The sequence below is a fragment of the Pogona vitticeps genome, chromosome 2 (assembly GCF_051106095.1).
Source record: "Pogona vitticeps strain Pit_001003342236 chromosome 2, PviZW2.1, whole genome shotgun sequence".
Classification (NCBI taxonomy): Eukaryota; Metazoa; Chordata; class Lepidosauria; order Squamata; family Agamidae; genus Pogona; species Pogona vitticeps.
Genome location: NC_135784.1, coordinates 137,223,290 through 137,244,819, shown reverse-complemented (window position 1 = coordinate 137,244,819; position 21,530 = coordinate 137,223,290). Strand labels below are relative to the sequence as shown.

The 21,530-nt window shown below is 45.9% G+C and overlaps 1 protein-coding gene across 2 annotated transcripts in view; it reads right to left on the bottom strand.

Moving 5' to 3' along the window:
• Positions 1–594: 594 nt before the first annotated feature.
• Positions 595–21,530, bottom strand: part of XYLT2 (xylosyltransferase 2) — a 40,501-nt gene continuing 19,565 nt past the window's right edge. Inside the window, exons 2-12 of one of the 2 annotated variants that reach the window (XM_078386074.1) lie at positions 19,622–19,632; positions 17,488–17,922; positions 16,769–16,944; positions 15,087–15,289; positions 13,882–13,962; positions 12,130–12,346; positions 9,451–9,627; positions 7,298–7,560; positions 6,266–6,461; positions 4,144–4,477; positions 699–3,443 (exon numbers count right to left, since the gene is read on the bottom strand). In XM_078386074.1, coding sequence (XP_078242200.1) covers positions 3,121–3,443; positions 4,144–4,477; positions 6,266–6,461; positions 7,298–7,560; positions 9,451–9,627; positions 12,130–12,346; positions 13,882–13,962; positions 15,087–15,289; positions 16,769–16,944; positions 17,488–17,922; positions 19,622–19,632 — 2,416 coding nt within the window. In that variant the 3' untranslated portion in view covers positions 699–3,120. Of the gene's footprint in view, positions 3,444–4,143; positions 4,478–6,265; positions 6,462–7,297; positions 7,561–9,450; positions 9,628–12,129; positions 12,347–13,881; positions 13,963–15,086; positions 15,290–16,768; positions 16,945–17,487; positions 17,954–19,621; positions 19,633–21,530 lie in introns of both variants that reach the window. The other variant, XM_072990601.2, reaches the window with a different exon arrangement.

Sequence of the window (21,530 nt, the reverse complement as noted above, 5' to 3'; positions counted from 1 at the left end):
GTGTGGGTGCAAAACTCCACAGTCTTGCTTGCGAAAAAATGCATGCGGCATAAAAGAAAATTATAACAGGTAATATTGGAGAATTATGACTCACATGGCAGCACTCCCGTTTCAGCCTTTGAACCATGCCAGTGGACTTTACTATAAAGCTTAGAGCTTCCATAAAAATCCTCCCAGTTTTAAGAACTGGGGCCTTCTATCTTTTTTCATATCATTCAGGATATGAATTAACTTTGAATCTGCTCAATTTGCACAGTGATTGCTAAACAAGATAAAATTCTGGACAAGCTGAATCTCTCAACTCCATTTCCAGATGGTAAGACCAGAAGGATCGCAAAAGGTTTTAGCTGGAGGCAGCCAGAAACTTCAAAACACCCTGTAATCCTCCTGGTTGACAGGGAAGGTTAAGCTCTTTGGAAGCTGGTTTTGACCACTGGAATCTCTCTCCCACCACGGCAAGCCACTTCTCTTTATACATCGCTCAAGCAGTCTAATGAAAGCAACTGCTTTCCTTATCACCCAAGTAATCCATCTTTTTTTCCCTCTTCAGCACACCAAGGGAAAAGGCAGCCTGCTAAAAGAATCCAATCTTCACACTGTAGAGATATAGATATATTTTGTGTTGCATATTTAAGACAACTTTACATAATGCTTCTGACACAAAAGCTTTTGTCACTTTTTTGGGTGTGTGTGTGTGTGGGGGGAAGAGGTTTCAGCTCAAGCTCTGCCTGCTTCCTCGGCTCAGAACACACGGAAGGAGTCCCTCTTCCAGACTAAGAGGTGCTGCTGTCCCCATTTCCCCTGACCCCTGGAAATCCAAGCAGAATTTACTGAGCAGAGACAGGTCAGAATTGGTCCTAATCAATGACGCCATTGGTCTGGCCAATGTTCTTAGGTTTGTTTGTTTTAGATGGCGGTGCTTAGCTCCAGCACAGCTCTCAAAACTCCAAAGAACTTCCAGAACTGGAGATGGTGGGCAAACTGCATGTTTAATTCAGGGAAGAAATGACAGCCAGGCTTTGAAAAAAATGAGGGAAGCCTGCTCTCTTGAAAGGCTCAGAGCGAATCCTGAGATCAGAACATTCTTAAAATCCAGCAGAGACATCAGACCTCTGAACCTCAGGATCCAATTGAAATGGAGGGGGACGTAAGCACCTCCTGAAAAACTTTTCAGAAGTAGCCACGGCTCCTCCCTACGTCAAACCATTTGGGTTCAGGGTGGGGAACGGTGGTTCGCTCCTGATTTCACTGAATTACAACCCCCATCATCTCTGGCCAGGGGTCACACCAGCTGGGGCTGATGGGACTTAAGCAGACCCCAAACTGCTTAAGTTCTCACATCTGTTTTCCCTCTGGAATCTGATATGGCACACATTAAAGATAAACAATACTGCAATAGAGAATATTTTGTCTAAACATTTTCAATTTGGAACAACCGACAGGGAAAATTAGCCAAGACACGGCTATTCCCAATTCAGCAGGGTGTCATTAACTCTGGATACTAGGATACATGTGAAAGATCAGATCAGGAGATGAAGTATCATTAGACATTAGACAACATTCAATACAGGCAAGATTGCTCTCTGCAGATGGGAATACTGCTTTTGGTTGGGCGGCACAACTTCAGAGGGCAAGGATCTCCACTGAAAGTGGCATGTATAGGGACGGCCACATATGATGCTCCCTAGACTTTCTCAGAATGAAAAGGATTGTGCGGAAGGGCATACCAGTCCACAGCAAAAGGTTGAAAACGTTACCCTTTTTCTCCCCCCCCCCTTTTTTTGCCCTGTAATTCCCAGAATCGCCCATCAGCCTGCGAGATTAACGGTCAAGCCAGCTGAAGGAAGAAGAAAAGTAGCCCAGGGCCAGTGGCAACAGCTCACGGCATAAAAAGCTTGTGGGTAGATCTGTTGGTCCAAGGGCAAGAGAACTTGGTGCTTTGTTGTGACCTCCTTGCCACCGGGTTCGGGGCCCTCCGCATGGGAGAGGCAGGGCCATTTCTCCAGTTCTGTAACAAACCACGAATACACAGACGGATGGCTAGACTTCAGGGCGAAAAGAGGAAGAACGACAGGAAAGGCCAGCAATGAGGTTTGCAACCGGGTGCAAAGAACCCTTGCAGATACATTGGCTTGGCACAGTTGGCAGTTCCACTGCCTTGGCACGGCTGCTGCAGAAGAGTCTTAGTTCCCTCCTTGCTTTTCAACTAAGGAGTGAAAGCAGCTCTCTGTGGAGAACAGGAAGCGGGAAGGGGGGAATCTTTCCCAAATGCCAGCAGCAATTTCCAAACACTCAACACTGATAGGAGAGCAGCAAGTACTATACCCTCCCTCCCACCCTTACAAAACCGAAGGGCACAAGATTACATTACAGTGTAAAAAAAAAAAAGGAAATGGAAACACTGAAAGCGGAGTGGGGAGCAGAGCATGGCAGGGAGGGATGGCAGGAGTCTCTATTGCACTTTGTTCTCATATATACATACATATGTATAAAAAATAGGAATGGAGAAGGATGGAGCAGGAGGAGAGGAGGGAGGCCCGTCAAGCCAGTACCAACCTGCACAGAGGACCAACAGACGCACTCAGTGCTAGCTTGGCCTCCTGCTTTCCCCGTTTACCCCATCCCACCATTTCCCCAAATCCTCTGCCAGCAACCATTTGGGAACAAAGAGTCAGAGTTTTGCAGAGCATCACTGTCCACAGTCCAGAAGGGTGTACGTACTGACGTTAAGTACGGTGGAGCCAGGAAGTTGGACGTTTTTAATTGCCATGCTTGAAAGTTTCCAAAGCTTGGCTTCCTAAATATACCAGCTCCTCCAGTCCACTCCTTCTCTCCAGCCAGTCCCGAGACTGGTGTGTATGTATGTGTGTGTGTCCAGTCCCTCTACCTCTGCAGCATCGTTACACCACAGGCGGACGAGGTTGCTTCGTCTGCTTTCTTAAGGATTCCTTCTTCAAGGTTGCTCGTGTGAAAATGGTGCATCTTCACAAGACTATGTTGAGTCAAGAGTTCTCCCTGTGAAGAGGAGGGAGGCACCTCGGCCCTATCCCCACGTCAGCCAAGAGGTGGGTGGGGGAGGACGCTTTCTTGATCCCCAAAATGTGCTGCCGGCTGCCCATGCTACCTCAGACGCCCATCGGGCTTGATGGTCCCCAGTTCCGATTTTGGGTCTGGGGACAGCGAGCTCCAGGATGTCTTGCTACAAAGCTCCAAGGTGGAGCAGCTGGAAGGGCTCACTGCACAGAGGCCAGCCACTGTCCAGAAGTTGCTGATGCTGCTGTCCGTCCAGTTCTCTAGAGCCTGTCCCACCAGCTGCGCGTGATGATGGGAGCCTCTCCCGTTTTCCTCTAGACGGGGGAGGCTCAGGATCCCAGCCAGGCCCTGGAAATTCTGGTCCATGTATTCATTACGGGGAGGACCGGCGTGCAGCCATTTGCCGTCATCTGAGCCAGAACACAAGAAGAAAGATTAGCAGGGACACACTGGCCCTCACACAGGCTCTCAAAAGTACGTTGGAGGGTTTTGTTGTCCGGACCCTGCTTCTAGTCTCCCATCACTCCAACTCTACATCCTGAGAAAAGGGTGGAATTCATCGCCACAAATAGTGTAGCTGTCTGCCTCGCCCTCTGCCTAGAGTGCATAGGCATTCTGGCCAGTAACAGACTTACGACTTGCCTGATACTTTGGGGCAACTGTCAGGCAGTGCTAGAAGCAGCCAACCTCATACCTGTTTCTTCATGGCCACCTGCCTTGATACTTAGAGAGAGTCTAGCCCCTCCCCATCTGTTGTTGTCACTTTTTACACTCTGAAAGCCATTCAGATTCATATTTGCACTGCATATATTAGTACATCGAGGAACCAAGATTGCTCGTACATGAGAACAAGCGAAGGAGGCAGGGAGCAAGGAAGCCCAGCTAGGCTCTAGTCACAGACTTTCAAACATGCAGCTACCAACCTAACATGTGAGTGAGACAACCCTGCATTTAGAAACAAACTTATCACACAGGTGTCCTCAGTGCGGAGCGAGGATTGGCAGGGCTTCCTATGTGGCAAACCTTCTGCTTTCTGTGAAATCCTCAAGAGTACACATCATCATTTTCAATGCCAAACAGCAACTCCGCCCCACAGCTTGGCTTCCTCACCTTTCCTCAGAGGCTGCTTGTGGTTGAAGGTCTGTGGGACTACTAAGAACTGACTCTCTCCCAATGGCTCCCAAAACTGGAGGAGACGGATGGTCCACACTCCCGGACGGAGGGGTCGGTTGAGGGGCGGCTTGTACTGTGTGCACTCAGCCTCTGCATCAACTGTGATGTCATAGGACGTGGCAATGACATAGGTCGGGTCGATCCAGACAACAGTGGCTGTGAGATTGGGGCCTCGTGCCCATTTCTGCATGGCTACCGGCTCATCAAAAGGCCCAATCAAGCCACCAAAGTTGCGGAAGATCCTCTCTTTGGGATCCCATTCTGTGCCTACCTGTAGGGGGCGGGAGGGGGGGAAGAAAGGAGATCCTCAGAATTAGCAAGAATATACACCCATGACTTGGAAGGCAGTAAAACCTGCCAGTTTTGTCATGGACTCTCCCAACAGATTATGTCCTGCTGACTATAAAACCTCCCCAAAAGGTACTACATATAAATAGAAACAATGGATTCAAAGACAATATTAATCTAAAAAGCACACTTTTATTCCACATCCCGCTAGAGAAAAAAAATTATTGTTTTAATTCAGCCATTAAATGTTTACCTAAATGGGAAGGTTCCTTATCACCTCAACACAAGATTCAAGAATTTGCCTTCTGTAAGGCTTGCTTCACATCTTCACTGGCCCCTGCAGAATATATTTTCTCTGTCGTTCTCTCCTTCACAAGCACAGGCCATTGTGTAGGCCAACCCCACAGTACACCATCCTTTTCAACACAGTGCCAGTGGGATGTGAGAGACCCGCATGATCAAGGCCACCCACAGGGTTATGGTCATGAACATAGAAAGACTGCCTCATTATTGCTTTGGGCCGTAATCCCCAAAATCCACCAAGAGGAGTCTCTCCAGGGCATGCTGGAAGTTATTGTCCAAAATTTCAACGCTCTGGTTATGGTATCCATATTCCCCACAGCCACACTAAACATTGAACATGGAAAAGCGGTTCCCTTGAGAACTTTATCAAGGGGGCAGCCTGTACAGAAGACCATTTCAAAAAGGATGAACTCTTATTGCTTTTCTGTGTATGTGCCCTTTTGCTTGGCACAGATTGCCTGTCAAATGGAAATCTTGAAGACGGCAAACTCTCTTGAAAATAATGGAGAAGGCAACTTTATCGTACATAAAGCTGATATACCTTTACAATTACAGAAAAACTGTATGGAAAAGTAGAGATGAAACCATTCTGTTTGCACAGCCTGTCTATTATTACAGAAAGAATGGCCAGCATCCTGTTCAATATTTATAGGTGTGTGTTGCCTGTAGAGCTCAAAAGTGCTGGCTGGATAGCTCAGTGGTTTAGGTCTCTGGCCGTAGAGCCAGAGGCTGGGAGTTTGATTTCTCGCTAAGCCTCCTGTGAGTAGAGCCAGCCCTGTGTGGCAAGCTGCACAGTCGCAGGGCACCCCCAAGAAGGGAATAGCAAATGACTTGGAAGTATTCTTAACCTGGAAAGCTCTGAAAAGGGTCACCATAAGTCAAAGTTGACTTGGTGACACATGATTATTATAAGACCTCAAACCGCTGAACCTGCAGCTACCAAATTTTAAAGAAAGGAATTCATGTTCTTTTTCCCCTTGAAAAAGAACTTGAATGAACTGAAATGGCCATTAACTCACAGCACTCCTTAATGTTAATGCATCTACGGTCTCTGCTTCCCATTCATTTTTATATCAGGTTGTTTCCAAATAAGGAACTAAATTTGATTTTGCCTTTCAGACTGTACTGATGCTTATATACCACCCCCATAGTGCTTAAACCGCTCTCTGAGTGGTTTACAATTTGATTATGCAGGCTACACACTGTCTGCCTCCCCAAAAGCTGGATCCTCCATTTACTAACATCAGAAGGATGGAAGGCTACCTCAGGCCATTGGGATTGAACTCAGGTTGTGAGCGTAGTCTTGGCTGCAGTACTGCAGTTTAACCACTGTGCCACAAGGCTCCATAACAGAGCACTCTTCCTTTCAGATGTGTTTATATTGATAGAACAGAGCAGTAGGGAGCAAGATTGAGCAGATTTGAGAAAGGAGAGATCAGCAGCAGGGTGATGGAAAAAGAAAGCCTACCTCGAGATTCTGCAAACGGTTAGTTTGCCTGCCATGACCTGCCAGCTTCAGAGCCCCTCGAGGCATCATCCATATCTCTAAAGATTCTGCCTGCCGAGTTACAGAATTCTGCACTTCCTGAGTCACCAGATAGCCCTGGAAATGGTCATCGTAGAAATAGAGGTGCACACTGGACGGGAAGCCCTGTGGCTCAAACCTAGAGAAAGAAAAGAACAATCATGGTAAGGAGGATAACAATTTATGGAACACTTTGAACAATTCAAGGCATTTCCACAGGCACAACCTAACTGCAGTCCTTTCAGCAACCTACGGGACAGGTCGGCAAATATTACTGCCCCCCCCCTCCCACAATATGGCACTGGGGCTGAAAGAGTAGCTCCCATAATCTAGTCAGCTCAATGAGAGTCAGTCCAGGGACTTCACAATGAAATCTGATCCATGTCTACTCAGAAATAAGTCCAGCTGAGTTAAGTGGGGCTCACCCTCTGCTCACCAATCAGGAGGCCCGAAGCTTCAGTCTCTGTCGGGGAGTCAGGGGTCACAGGCTTGCCTCCTCCTATAATAACAGTCCAAGTGCCGTCAAGTCAATCCTGACTTATGGCAACCTTTTCCAGGTTTTTTTTTCCAGGTGAAAAGTAATCAGGTATGGGTGTGTGCATGCTGCATTTATACAATATTTCATCTCTCCTCTGGTGAGGAAGGTCAGGCTGTGAGAGAGCGACTGGACCAAGATCAACTCATGAGTTTAATGGCCCAGGGAAGTCCTGCATCAAGTCTCAATCCTCACTCCAAGGATTGTAAACAACGGGCTCTCTGATATTACCCATCTTCAAGGATACAGGGCCACATTCTTCCACGGGAATACAGAAGCCTTGAAGAGTTTTATTTTTTTAATGGAAACTTTGGCATAGCAGATGGTACCTTTCCCTCTGAGCCCAATGACTGATGTTCAGTTCAGGAACTGAATCACAAAGTTTTACTTCACCCCAATGCTGACAGAGAGCTCCATATTTAGCAGCCAGTTGAAACTACCTGCAAAGCCTCTCCTCTCTCTGCGGTGGCGTAGACATCACTTTCTGTAGCCCCAGCCTGGAGAAGGATGTGTACACAGTCAGGGTGACGTCGCTGAGCCCACTCAGCCCATCCACACGATCATAGACACTCTCCCAATAGGCCTTGAGGGCTGGTGTGTTAGGTGGGTAGTTACCATAGAGATGAGAGTCCAGGATCTCCAGGACTTCCTGGTTGATGGTGGATTCAAACTTTCTGGCAAAGAACGTGGGTCTGGAGAGTTGCTGAAAAGACACAGATAATGAGGGGTTTGGAGGGGGAGTGTTTTAGTCACAACATTTGGGCCACACCTTTAAGCTGTCAAAAAACAGTTAAATTTAAGACAGTTATTAGAAACAAACAATCAAAAGGACCCAAGAAAAGAAAACTCTTCAGCACTGCTCAGAAAATTACACTGACATTACAGAAGAGAAAATGAAAAGAATACAACCATTATAGGATACACCCCATCTGTTGTTATTCCAGCTTGGAAAAGTTATCCTTTCAGACCACAACTCCCAGAAATGTCACGGTGTGGTCATGCTTACCAGAGGATTCTGGAAGATAATTGTCCAAAACCCTTCCTAGCCTCTTTTGGTCACCATTTGAGGTCCTAGAAATTCCTGTTTGGGAGACCCAGGCAAAGCGATTAAGGGGAAAAAAGGAGCAAGGAACCAATTCCCAGCAAGTAGCTGCTGTTACACAGTGTAAGTGTCAACCTGAGCCTCATGAACTGTCAGAAATATACATGTGTTACTGAATCAACTATAAGGTCATTCCCCAGGCTTAATCATATTAAACACAGTTCTTGAAAGCTACAGAATGCTGCATGAATGTCGTGCTCCTAATACAAAGCAATTCTCATAAAACAGTGTCAGAAGCTCTCTTGGAAGAGCATTTTAACAAGTCAGCATAGCTTCCAAACTCTTGTGAACAGAATGACTTTTACATCATTTATCCAGGTCACTAGGGTTTGCTCTGTAAACCATTTCATTGTCCTGAGAATCTTTGCTCAGTTCTGAGAAGACACAGAATGGAAGGAGCTGTTCCTGGCAGCCTGAACAGAAGCATCCTCAGAAAGCAGAGCCAACTGATTTATGTGGCCTCAGATAACTGCCCCTGGATCAAGACCTCTTTTCTTGTACAGCCTGTCTCCTTGCACCAAGCCAACCCCTGGTTTCTTCTGCCTACACTCAAAGAGCCACACTTTTAACTCCCTCCACTGGTTTCCTCTCAAGAATTCTATAAAATTTCAGGCTTGAACTCCTCATCTTGAATCCTCACCTTTCAACCAGGTCTCATTTCCCTTTTCCTCTCACACCCTAACCCCAAGTCCTCTTTCTATCAGCTCCTAACAACTCCTTCCCTCCATGGTCATCTTAGCACTTCCTGTCATGCTGCTTCCTACCTGGACCAGGGCAAAGGATGGGTGGCCCTCCTGATGCTGCTGGACTGCAACTCCCAGCTGCCCTAGCCGGCAGAGTCCTAGGTCACTGGTTCTTAACCTTGGGTTACTCAGGAGTTTTGGACTGCAACTCCCAGAAGCCTTTACTACCAGCTGTCCTGACTAGAGTTTCTGGGAGTTGCAGTTCAAAAGCATCCGAGTAACAAAGGTTAAGAACCACTGTCCTAGGTGAAGGCTGATGGGAGCTGCAGTCCAAGGATCCTGGGAAGGCGACCTATTTCCCATCTCTGTAGAAGCCCCAGGGAAGGCTCCTGTGGTCCATATAATAACCAGGATAAGAGTGGGGCGGATCCTTCTTCCAGGGCAGTATAATTTCTCTTAATGAAGACATTTTCAAAGAGGTAGCCATATTAGTCTTTTTCAACAACAACAACATCATCATCATCATAGCCAAATATAAAAACGGGTATTGTGCCTGAAAGGCCAACAGATTTATTTCAGTATGAACTTCCATGGCTGAGTAAGTGGACAGTAGTCAATAAAAGCTTACACACAAATAAATCTGTTAATCTTCGAAGGGTCACAATGCTTTGGTTTTTACATTTTTTGTTGTTTTTTGTTGCACATCTCAGCAGAGCCCATGGCATGTAAGAAAGGGGCGACCGATTAGATGCCGAGAGGAGGAAAAGAGCCAAACTGTGGAGTTGAAAAGGAGGAAAGCCTGGAGCACCTGCAGTCGGAGGAAGTCCTGCGGTTTGAAGTCATTGGGCGAGCAGCCACACCAGTCGACAATGTGCTTATACTGACATTTGCAGCCCAGCTTGCGGTTCCAGTTTGTCACCCGGAGGTTGTTGTCTACGAGGGTCTCACAGGCATGGCTGTTCTCCAGGACGGTATGAAAAAAAGACTGTATGCAGGGAGGAAAAAAGAAAAAGAAAGCACATGAAACTCAGGGTGAGCAACATGGCAGCCCCCCCTCCCTATGAGCAAAGCACTGCCATCGACACCCAAAGTACACCTTGTTGTAGCCACTGACCACCATCATTTAAAGTGCAGACTGGGGTGGGAGGGAGGGTAGAGATGCTGTGCATTCTGCAAACACTGGCACGCTCTGTAATAAGAAAAGCCACGGCAGCTTGCTTGAGATGCGTCATTCGGTCTGCACAGTTCAGCCTAAAGCCGAGTTACAAAAGGGGACTTTCCCCCTTCTCCAGCACTTTCCAGTTGCTAAAAACGTGCCCACATCTGACAGTTACCAGGAAATGATCGTTCTTATTTGGCTACATCAGGGTGCGCCACTAGAGGGGGGGCCAGGGGCCTTGAATGAATGACACACACAATTAAGGATTTGCAGACTCCTCTGCTATGCACACAGCTTCTTTAGCTGACCATTTTAAACAGATAATGGTCCACAGCCATAGCAAGTTTGAAAACAATTCTCCTGTTTCTTCATCTACTACGCTGATACTGTATTCTTCCTCCCCAAGAAACTTAAGAGCACTGCACATTTTCATCATCTCAAGGACCCTGTGTAGTAGGACGGGATGAGGCTGGCACCAGGATAGCCAGGGCAGAGTCGGGATTGGACTCTGGATCTCTCCCCTTTGCATTCCAGCATCCTAGCCTAGGACTACAGAGCCTGTGGTCCTCCAGATGCTGAGTTCCATCAGCCCCATTCGGGCAGGCCATCTATAAACAGATGGAGTTTCTTTATGTCGTTCCTCAACACCTGGAGTCATGGGAGCAGTGGTAGCCGCAGGAGCAGTAACAATATTATTAGCAGTCTATCGATATCTGGAGTCTCCAAGTTCCCCATCCATGCTTTTGGCATCCCCAAAAAAACCACCCTATGATTTAGAGATGCAAATCCTTGCTTGTCTTGTTCTTGTGAGAGGGAATAAGAAGTATCAACACTTCTTCCTCAACCGTGAGATGGCAAAGGGTGTGGGGTTTTTTTGCTCTCTCTCTCTCTCTCTCTCTCTCTCTCTCTCTCTCTCTCTCTCTCTCTCTGTGGAGTGGGAGTTGTTCCTGTGGCTCATTTGCATATCAGGAGAACAATGTTGATGCAAACGGCATAACTGCACTAAACTACATACAGCTGCTGCTTCACAGCTGCTGTGTTGTTTGCATCTTTTTTGAGCTGTTCACTTGTCTTTCTCTGCTTGTTGCCTCTGTTCGCTTAGCTTTACAAAGAGGAAAGACATTGTTTTTTTTCACAGAGATGATCTGTGCAAAATGCAGAAACCTCCAAAAAAGGTGCTTGTTTTCTGGGTCTTGTGCTAGAAAAGAGATCTGATGAATTCTTGACACATGGTCCCTCAATGTGCTGAGATGGTATGTCTTGAAAAGAAAGAGAAAACTAGCAACAAACAGCAACATAGCATGGACAGAGTTCCGACTCCTGTCCTCTGAAGATGCTGGCCACAGAGACTGGTGAAACATCAGGAAGAACAACCTTCAGAACACGGCCAAGGAGCCTGAAAAACCCACAACAACGAAAACTAGCAAGACTTTCACATTTCTACTACATTCACTTGTGAGTGTGAATAAGGAACATGAGAATAAGAAAATTATTAAGGAAATTGTTGTTATTCAATCTAAATCAGAGTTGAAATCGGCATCAAAATGTTATTAAAAAAACATTAATATGGATATTTTAAGACTTCTGGAAAATTCTCCCCATCATCTCTCTCCTTTCCCACTAAATCATAATGTGAATATTGTTTTATGCTCCCCCTTTCAGAATTTCCTCCTAGAAAGGAAGAATAAAAGAAAATTATATCTATAAATTGCATCATGAATATTGCCACCACATTGTGGAAACTCCTAATTTTTTAGACTGCTTTCCCACTGTTGAGAAAGCTAATTTCTTTTCTTTTCTTTACATGCATGAAAGCAAACATCTGGGAAAATGCGTCTCCGCTATGTTCCCTCAAACAGCTCTTAAGAATTTGCCAAACAAACTTAATCAGGCTACGGTTGCTTTCGAAGGGCAGCAATTGCAAAACCAACATCTGTTCATGCCCGCTGCTCCATAACAAATCAACCCTGGTATCTGTGCAGAGCAGGTGCAAAGAAACATCAGAGGGAATGTTTAAAAAAGTTTCCTTGTGAGTTCCTTCCTACCGAGAAACTAGACAAGCTTGAATATTAAATTGCTGCTTAGAAAATCAATAATAAAACAAAGCTGGCTGACAATAGCTGGCTTTGCTTTGTTGCGCATTTCCTACTAACTCATAAGGAGACTGCAATTAATATTTCTCCCTAGGCATCACACATATTGATATTGTAGAAAGTATAAGAAGGCAGCTGCTGGACTTTGGTAGGAATAAAATCAAGGGACCTTTCATTCCAAACCAAAACACTCCCCAGGACACCAAGGGTGTCTCCCATGAACCAGCCAACTTACCTCTGCTGGGAGAAGCGTGTAGGTGTAGAACTGCTGCAGCTGGGAGACCAGTCGATCACTGGTGTAGACCACATACTCCACAAAGCTACGTGTGAGGGCGAACCAATCTGAGCCACCATCCACCACAATGCCCTCAGGGATCTGCCGTTCACCCAGTCGCCACATATGAGTGTCACACTCATGAAAAAGCCTGTCTAGGCCCTGCTTCTTGATGAACCTGTGCAGAGACGAATTGTCCAGATTCATTAGAAAGCAAAGGACTTTTCCTACATTAAAATCACAGGAGGAAGCATTCTGGAAAGCTGCTCTCTTGACTGTCAAAACTCCAACATCGTATGTACAGATTACAGGCAGAAGAATTTCACTGTACACATCAGGCTTGGATGCTCCAGGAGAGCTATCATTTTTCTGTGTATAAGACGCTATTTTTTCCTATAATTATTACACTAAAAATTGAGAGGAATCTTTTACACAGAAGTAAACTGAGATAGCTTAGAACAAAATGGCATATACCTTGCCTCTGTAAACAGGCTTCCTTCAGCCATGAAGCTTAGTTTCCTACAGCCACGAGCCTTATGGAACTTATGTCAGCTGATGCGGAACAAACCAATTGGAATTGGAGATGGAGCCTGTAGGCTCAGATGCAACAGGGGCTCAAAATGCCCGACTGTTCTGAGCCCAGAGGCTGAATCCTCAAAGCCAAGTTTTCTTAATTTTGGTGTTAGAAGGGGGGGCAGTCTTATAAACAGTATGTGTGTGTGTGTGTGTGTGTGTGTGTGTGTGTGTGTGTGTGTGTGTGTGTGTGTATGTGTATGTGTGTGTGTGTGTTAGAAGGGGGGCAGTCTTATAAATGGTGTGTGTGTGTGTGTGAGAGAGAGAGAGAGAGAGATAAACGGAAAAATGTGGCATATGCTAGACGAGGGACAGGAGATTTGAGGCTCTCCAGATGATGGACCTAACCAGCCCTAACTAGCAGAGGATGCTGGGAGTTCTAGCCTAACAATATCTGGAAGGTGCCACATTCCCAAATCCTGTGCTAGAGGCTTCAGTAAGCAATACAATTCTGAAAATATTTTCCAGAGAAGCTACAGGTAGTGTTCAAGCAGCAGCAAGTAAAATCAGTAACTACCCTGCCATAAACAGGCACCACCAAGAGAAATTGAACAGGAAAGCCTGAAAAACATTAAGATGATCAATTTACAACTAATGGTGTCTATAGCTTTTGCATTGCAATGTATTTATCTACTGTTTTTTTGTGTGAGAAAAAGTAGAGTAAACATATTTTTAATTTTTAATTTGGTTTTGGCAGTGGCTGGAGTTCTAATAGCAGGAGTGAGGAAAATGTACACGTAGAATATACATCTTAAATAAAATAAATGATCATGTGGCATCAAGTCTTATACAGAAGACCTAATAAATATTGCTTTAATTTTTGAAGCTTTAAATAGAAACCTTAGAGGTTTCAGTTTTACTCTTAAAAGGTGTGCAGCCCTGAAGAAAGAAAGAGAGAGAAACTCAGACACAACAGAATCAAAGAAAAACAAAAGGCAGAAAGTCAAAAGATGTAAGGAAGTTGGTAACTAAATGGAAAAACAACCAGATGCATAATTTGTGACTATGAAGACACAGAGTCACAAATTACATCTTTACTCCAGTCCTAAGCCTTTCAGTTTCCTGTCCCCATGAAGTCAATGTAACAATAGCATGTGTGCTTCAATGCACCGTGAATGCCAAGCCCTCTAGAAGAACTACCTCGCATTATCTCGGCCGTGAGATTTCAGGAAGTTCTTGTCCCGGTACTTAGACAGGAATGTCACCAGCTCCTCATTGGTCCTGTAGGGGGCAGCAATTATAAAAGAAAACAGGTATATGAAAGGAAGCCTACACTGTCAATCAAAGCAGTGTGAGTGATCTGTGGATTCCCCACAACCTCGAAGCCCAAGGTGCCTTTCCCGGCACAGCCAACAGTCCAGATTTTGGGAAGTTGCTGTCCAGGAACATAAGGCCCAAATTTGGAAGTCACTGTTCTGAAGAGAATATAGACGTGAAATTTTGACACCTGACAAGATGTGAAATGTTGAGTGTATAGACTGCTGAAATAATTAAGGGGGTGTACAGAACAAAACCGTCTTGAAAACGGACATTGTGCTTTAAAAACAAGGTTTGAACAGCAGTCTGCTAAAAGAAATCGCAAAACAACTGGCTAGCTCCAGCTGAGTCTGGAAACAAGGTCACTGGATGATAACATTGCCTTGTGAAGAAATGTGGTCTTTACATAAAAGAGTACGCGTTTGGCTTTTGATATATGCAGTTTCTGATTTGAGAAGTTTGTAATTAATCTGTTCTGATTTTTATAATCTTTTATATAAATTATTCTTTAGGTCGGAGATTGTCAACCCCTGGTCCACAGCCCGGTACCGGTCCGTGGCCCGAATCGGACCAGGTCGTGGAGATAGACCTCCCAGCCCACCCCCGCACGCACTCCCCTCCCCACAGCTGCTTTGCACATGCCAGGCAGCACCGCCGTGAGCATTCCCCCACCCCTTCACACATGCGCCTGAGCACCCACGCAAATGGGTAGGCAGGTGCGCGTGCAGGCGCTCCTGTGCATGGGCGAAGGGGTGAGGGAGCACTTGTGCCGGCACTGGCGGGCACACGTGCGCTCCCCTGCTTCACGCATGTGCCCGAGAGAGTGCATGTACCCGCGTGAGCACGGGGGGGTGCCCTGCCTTCCTCAGAGGGTCAGCCGGTCCGCGGTCCAAAAAAAAAGGTTGGGGACCACTGCTTTAGGTGACTCGTCAGTAGCTCTGCAGTTCCATGAGGAAGGACAGGATATAAACCAAGTAAACAACAGTAACCATTGTAACAAATATGTAACACCTCTGAACAGCCACACCTTGAGAGGCAGAACTTTGGCTTCTCTGCTTGCTTGCACTCCCCTCACCCTCACGCCTCACCTAGTAGGGTAGTCTGTGGCACTGAGGTTGATGAAATAGTCCCAGGGCCAGTCTGTCATCTCTAGCAGGTCCTTCATGCTCCGCAGGTACATCTTCAGCAGGCTGGCCCCTCCCCAGATGGTGACCATGCGCCAGGGCGTGACCCGGATGTTGGGGTAATGCTGGGCCACCTCCACAACTTCACGGTGCAGGTACATGGAGCGCTACGGGGGGGGGGGCACGGGGAAGGAGAGAAAATGACCGAGGACCCTCTTTGAGTCCTGAAGACACGTCTCAAAGAAGAGGAGTGCGGCTTATTTGGGAAACACGTGCATCCACTCAAGAAACAGGGAAGTTGTGGTGGAAAATCCCGTGTGTCTGTTTTCATTTGCAAGGTTTTTCTCCCTCACAGTTAACAAATAAACAAAAATTTTGTGTTGCAAGCATTATTTATTAAGAATCCCCAGAAGCCACTGGTGATGGTGTAGCTAAAATATTGTAAATAAATAAATAAGTAAATAAATAAAACTACAAGCAAAATGAGATGGACTGCTTATTAAAATTCTTAGCTCCTCTGCCCATTCTCCTCTGGTCTCTGCCCCACATTTCCAAGTTCTGCAATCCTACCACTGAAACAATGCAAAGGTGCCCAATTAGCCTCATTTACTTTAGTTATAGTTAAGAATTTTAAATATGGAGTTGGAAACCAGCTTTTATTGATGACAAAGTAAACCGCAATCCTTTATTCTCCTTGCAGAGGCATCTCTATAAAGCAAAGGTGAGCAGCTTCAACAGGCGCAGTGACCAATTTTGCCCCTCCCCTAGCCACTCTACCTGTATAGGCTACATTTCTTCTATTTTTTAAAAAAAAATTTGCTTCAGTTTTTCTTTTTGAAACCAGTTCACAAAAAAGCTACGATGATGTCTATTCGCCACCTTTTTACCATTCCTGGCCATACAGGAATGGTAAAACACAATCAGCAACCCATGTTCTTGGTAGAAGACCACGAAGGATGGTCCATGCTCTTCCTCCATGCTACGTTCTGGGTAAAGAAAAGAAGTGGCACATGTTCCCTACACAGAAAATTATTTTCCTTCCCCAGAATGCAAGAGGGAAAGAAATGGCACCTTCTTCTGCCCCAACTCCTTTGTATATGCCAGACAATTCTGAAGGGAGCTTGTATTAGGCTTTCTTCTCTCTGACGTGGAGAAATTTCAGCCCTCCAGATGTTTTGGCCTAAAACTCCCACAGTCCTTTGCTGTTGCCTATGCTGGGTGGGCTCATGGGCCAAAACATGGGGAGGGCCAAAGGTTCCCCATCCCCGCCACACCTATACTGCTAATTACTGTCACTAAGGGTGTGTGTGTTGTTGAGAGAGCCAAAGGGGACAGTGGGACCACTCTCCTCCTGCGTGCGTAGTTCACACACACACAAAACTCAGGGGACAGTGGTCCGTGTTCTAGACTCTAGAGGCTCTTGCCATGAAGGGAAAACAACAAGCATGCTGGCAGATCTGCGTGTTCTCGGTTTATCTGTTAAAGTGATCTTTTTTAAAACAAAAATTCCCAGAATCCCCCGGGGCTTCATTCAAAAAAGAAGCTTTTCCAAGTTCTTAGGTTACCTCACCGTCTTTGGCTCCCACAGCTCCCCCTCCTGGTACCAGGCGGTATTAACACAGCTTGATGGATTCCACTAACCTTACCTTGTCAACATGGATATAGAAGAAATGTTGCTGGTGGTACACAGCCTTAATGAGGCGTTTCAGCTGGCGGATGGCTCGCCCATGAACTACAAGCATGTAGGCAATTCGGACTGGGTTGCTCACAGAGGCCTGGAGCATCCTGCTGTCATCCCACTGGATCACGGGGCTGACTTTCCCTGAAGCGATCGAGAGGGATCACACAATGGGATCACATGCTTAATCGGTTTAAATGGTTTTTATGGTCAGGTTGATTTCATTTGATATTAATGATTTTACTGTTAAATCTGTTTAGCTTGTTTTTATTGCTTTGCAAAGTCTGTAAGCCTCCTTGAGCACCACGCTGTAGTGGAAAAGTGGGGTATGAAATCCACAACAACAACAATTAAAAAATTATAGTCGCCACTACCCAAGCAGAAAGGAGCAGCAAGGGGAAGGGAATCCAAGGTCCAAATTCCCAGTGGGGCAAATGACTCTCAGGTCAGCAGCAAAGCATTAGCCTTGCCTTGATGAGGATTTTTGTGTGGCTATCCTTCAATTACCTCCAGAATTAGGTAAAAACAAATTGTGGGGTGAGAGTGGTGGGGATAAATGTACTCCACCAAGATCCAGGAATGGATATGCGGAGTTCCTGGACCTCTTGAGAACATCCATTCCCACTCTAAATAGAGGATGCTGATGAGGAACGATCAATGGCATGCTCACAGTTAATTTAGGCTTACCTGAGAGTTGGCACTGCCGGGGTACAGAGCGTGGCATAAGCTTCCCTGCTTGGTGCAAGCACACCACGTTGGCAATCTCCTGCTGGCACTGCTTACTGATGGCTCTGGCTAATGCGGACAAGGCATCTTTGCCCGTGATCTCACATTTAGGGGTGAAGTTGTTCTCCGTGGGTTGTGGCGCCCCTTCCACGCTGCCCGTGTCCCCCTGCTGGAACACGGCCAACTGGGCATCCGGCCCGAGCTCCGTCAGGTTCTTTTGACTCGAGGAGTCCAAATAGACTGGGAATCGGCGCCCAGGCTTGTGTTTCACTGTGACCGCTCTCACCACCTTGGCCACTAGGACGCCTGGGTTGTCTGGGCGGCTCCTCCATCGTCCGTGCTTCCGGCTCAAGCCGCCTCGCCGACCTGCTGAGCTGTCTGAATCCTTGGAGCCTTCTCCATTTTCAAAGAGCTGAGCCTTCCGTCCCTTCTCATTCCAAGCAGGGAAACACAAACACACAAACAGGGCAAGGATAAAATTAATCCAGGGACTTATCACAGAACTACCTTGTGGCATATTTTTAAATAGATAGCATCCTTCTTAAAGAATATTAGAATTTCAACAGCTCAGTGTACCAGAGTACACTGGCTACCTATATCACAGGCTGTCTGCTACAGATCACGGCTTTGAACCAGAAAGTACAGTGGTGCCCCGCATAGCGACGACAATCAGTGCAGCAAAAATCGTCACTATACGGATTCGTCACTATGCGGATTTAAAAAGCCCATAGGAATGCATTGAAACCCTTTCAATGTGTTCCTATGGGCTTAAAACTTACCTTTTAAGCGAAAGTCCTCCATACGGCGGCCATTTTGGGCGCACGGTAAGCGAGGAATCCGTCCCTGTTTTACCTGGCGGCCATTTTGGAACCGCCAATCAGCTGGGGAAAAAACATCATTATGCGATAACCGGCAAGCGAAACAGCTTACCGATCATCGCAAAGCGATTTTCCCCCATAGAAAACATCGTTATGCGATCGCAAAAACATCATCGCTATGCGGATTTGTCGTTAAATGGGGAGCCCGTTATGCGAGGCACCACTATCAGCATCTTGATACTTTGATGGCAAGGTTTACAGAACTGGCAAAACATGTTCTCAGCTTTCCAGGGTTCAAAATATTGCAGTGAGTCCATAAGCAGGATGTGCAGTATTATACAATATACAGAGAAAAAACTGCATTTATAGGTGTGTGTATAAAATTCAACTCCACTGTTTAGTTTTATAATTATACAATTTTACTTTATTGCTTCATAGCCAATCAGGCTGTAGGCATGAGCAGAAATTAAACCAGTCTTTAAAAACTGTATTTGGCATCTAATATAAGTATATATAAACAATCAGAAAAGCTAACAACAGCAACAATTACAGTGGTGCCTCGCATAGCGACGATAATAGGTGCAGCAAAAATTGCTGTAAAGCAATTTCGTCACTATGCAATATTAAAAAGCCCATAGGAATGCATTGAAACCCCTTCAATGCGTTCCTATGGGCTTCAGACTCACCTATAACTGAAAATCCTCCATACGGCAGCCATTTACGCTGCCCGGTAAGCGAGGAATCCATCCCAGAAAACAGCGGGTGGCCAATTTTTTTTACCCAGCTGCCATTTTGGAACCACCGATCAGCTGTTAAAAATCATCGCGATGATCAGTAAGCGAAACAGGATAACAATCATCGCAAAACGATTTTTCCCCATAGGGAACATTGCAAAGCGATCGCAAAAGCAATCGCAAAAAGTTAATCACTATGCGATTTCATCGTTAAACGGGGCGCCCGTTAAGCGAGGCATCACTGTATTTAGCATTCTCAAATAAGTATAAAATTGTGAAATGAAGTTGATGTGCTTGCGAAGCAGGCAATGAGCTCTGTCTTTCCATGGCTCGTTTAACTAATTTAGCAGTCCTATAGGATATACAGTAGTCTGTGCCAGCTTGCAAAAATAAAATGTTACATAAAGGGGAATTGTTCTTGATCCCCATTGTTAAGGGTTTAAGACATTGATCCCTCAAATATGCATACAGAGGGGCATTCTGTTAGAAAATGTACCATGTCCTCCATCTTAAAGTATCCTGCTGGGCAATATTTCCCTGTACCTCCTGGGTCCCTATAACATCCCTGAATCTCCTTCAACTGCAATGAGTTTAATCTGCATTTAGTCAGCCATTGTCTCAGCTTGTGTGAGCTAATAAGGGACAAATATGGGGGCATATTTCCAAAAGGCACAGAAAAGTCTTTGCATATCCTATTAGAGTGGCAGCCAATGTAGTTTGATTATCAACAGCATATAATCTTTTAATAATATCTTCTTTGGCAGCCTCATATTTCTCCTGTGGAGGTAAGGCTCGGAAATAACCCAGCTTCAGTATAATTGTGGATATCTTCGCTGCCCAGGATTCCCTTCCCATTTCTTCAAAGGCCGATGAGAACAGCAGTGAGGCCATGTGGAACACCATCTTGAAGCAGAACAGCACGGCTGCTTTCTTAGCAAGAGTACCAACGGAGGAGCACAATGTCTCAAATCAGACTGCAGCTGTGGAACTAGAGATTGATACTCCTAATGTCCTGGTTAAAAAAAACTATGTTGGACAGTTTCCAGTATTGCAATATTTGAAAAACCATAGAGCATCCGAGGAAGCAGTTTATCTTTATACAACTGTATTAGTGGCGCCACCCTTTTTCTGCCTGGTCCAGAAGAAAAACAATAAATAGCACTGGCGGATATCTCAGTTGACAGAGCTACAGATTTTAAGAGACCTGCCACAGGGACAGAGCACTCCCCTCTCTCGCCTCCTCTGCACACGTTCCCTGCTCCCCAGGTGATGTGTGCTTCCCTTCCTGCCTCCTCAGTGTGACTGCCCACTCACTGATCACAGCTTGCACATCCCTCCTGCCCCTCCTCTGGCAGCTGTCCACACACAGCAGGCTTCTCTGCTCCACCTCCCTGTCTGAATGAGCAGACACTGGAGGAGGAGGGAAGCATGAGCAGTGTGAGTGATGAGTGGGCAGTCGCTATCAGGAGATGAAGGGGGTTAGCGCGCATTGCCCAAGGAATGGGTGAGCATGCAGAGTAGGGAGGAGAGGGGAGTGTACAGCACTTGCAGGACACCTGTGTGGGTGCAGTGCAGAACTGGGACAAACTGACAAACTGTAGTTTATGCCCATCTTTAATAGGGTGCCACCATGGCGAATGTCTTCTGTTCCACACCCTGCAAGTCACAGCATGAACAGAAGGGTCTCTTCCGAGGGCTGTAGTTATCTAACAGGACCAGGCAAAGCAAAGAGGCTGTTCAGATAATCTGGTTCCAAGTCGTTTAGGGCTTTATAGTTTAATAATAAAACCTTAAACACGGCCTGGCAACTAAACTGGTAACCAATGTAATTCTTTCAGCCCAGGTATAATATGGGCACTACCAGGCACCTTACTTAACACAGAACTACCTGGCTGCTGCATTCCACACTAGCTACACCTTGTGAGCAAGTCCCAAGTGTATTCCCTTACACTACCTTGACCCAAGCACTGGTGACACTACCAAGTGCTTGAGTCACAACGGCCAAGCTATCCTAATCCAGGAGAGAGTGCTGCTGATGTATCAGCTGAAGTTGGTAATAGCTACGTCCCATCACAGAGGCTGTGCAAGTCTGTAATGACAATGATGGCTCCAGGTATGTAGTCAAACCATGTGCCTCCTCCTTCATGGGAAGCCCAACCCTGTTCAAGACTGATAAATTCCCTGCTTCTTAGAGGTGGGAACTACTCATATAAGGTATCTGTCTTATTAGGATTAAGATTCAGTTTACCAATCCCTCATCCAAACCATCATTAGATCCAGGTACTGGCTTAGGTTGTGCACCTCCTCTCTTGTTTCAGCTGAAACGGAGAAATTGAATGGGATGTCATCAGCACCCTATAAGTGCACAGGCATATAAAATATATGCCGAACAGGTAAAGGTAAAGGTTCCCCTCGACAATTTTTGTCCAGTTGTGTTCGACTCTAGGGGGTG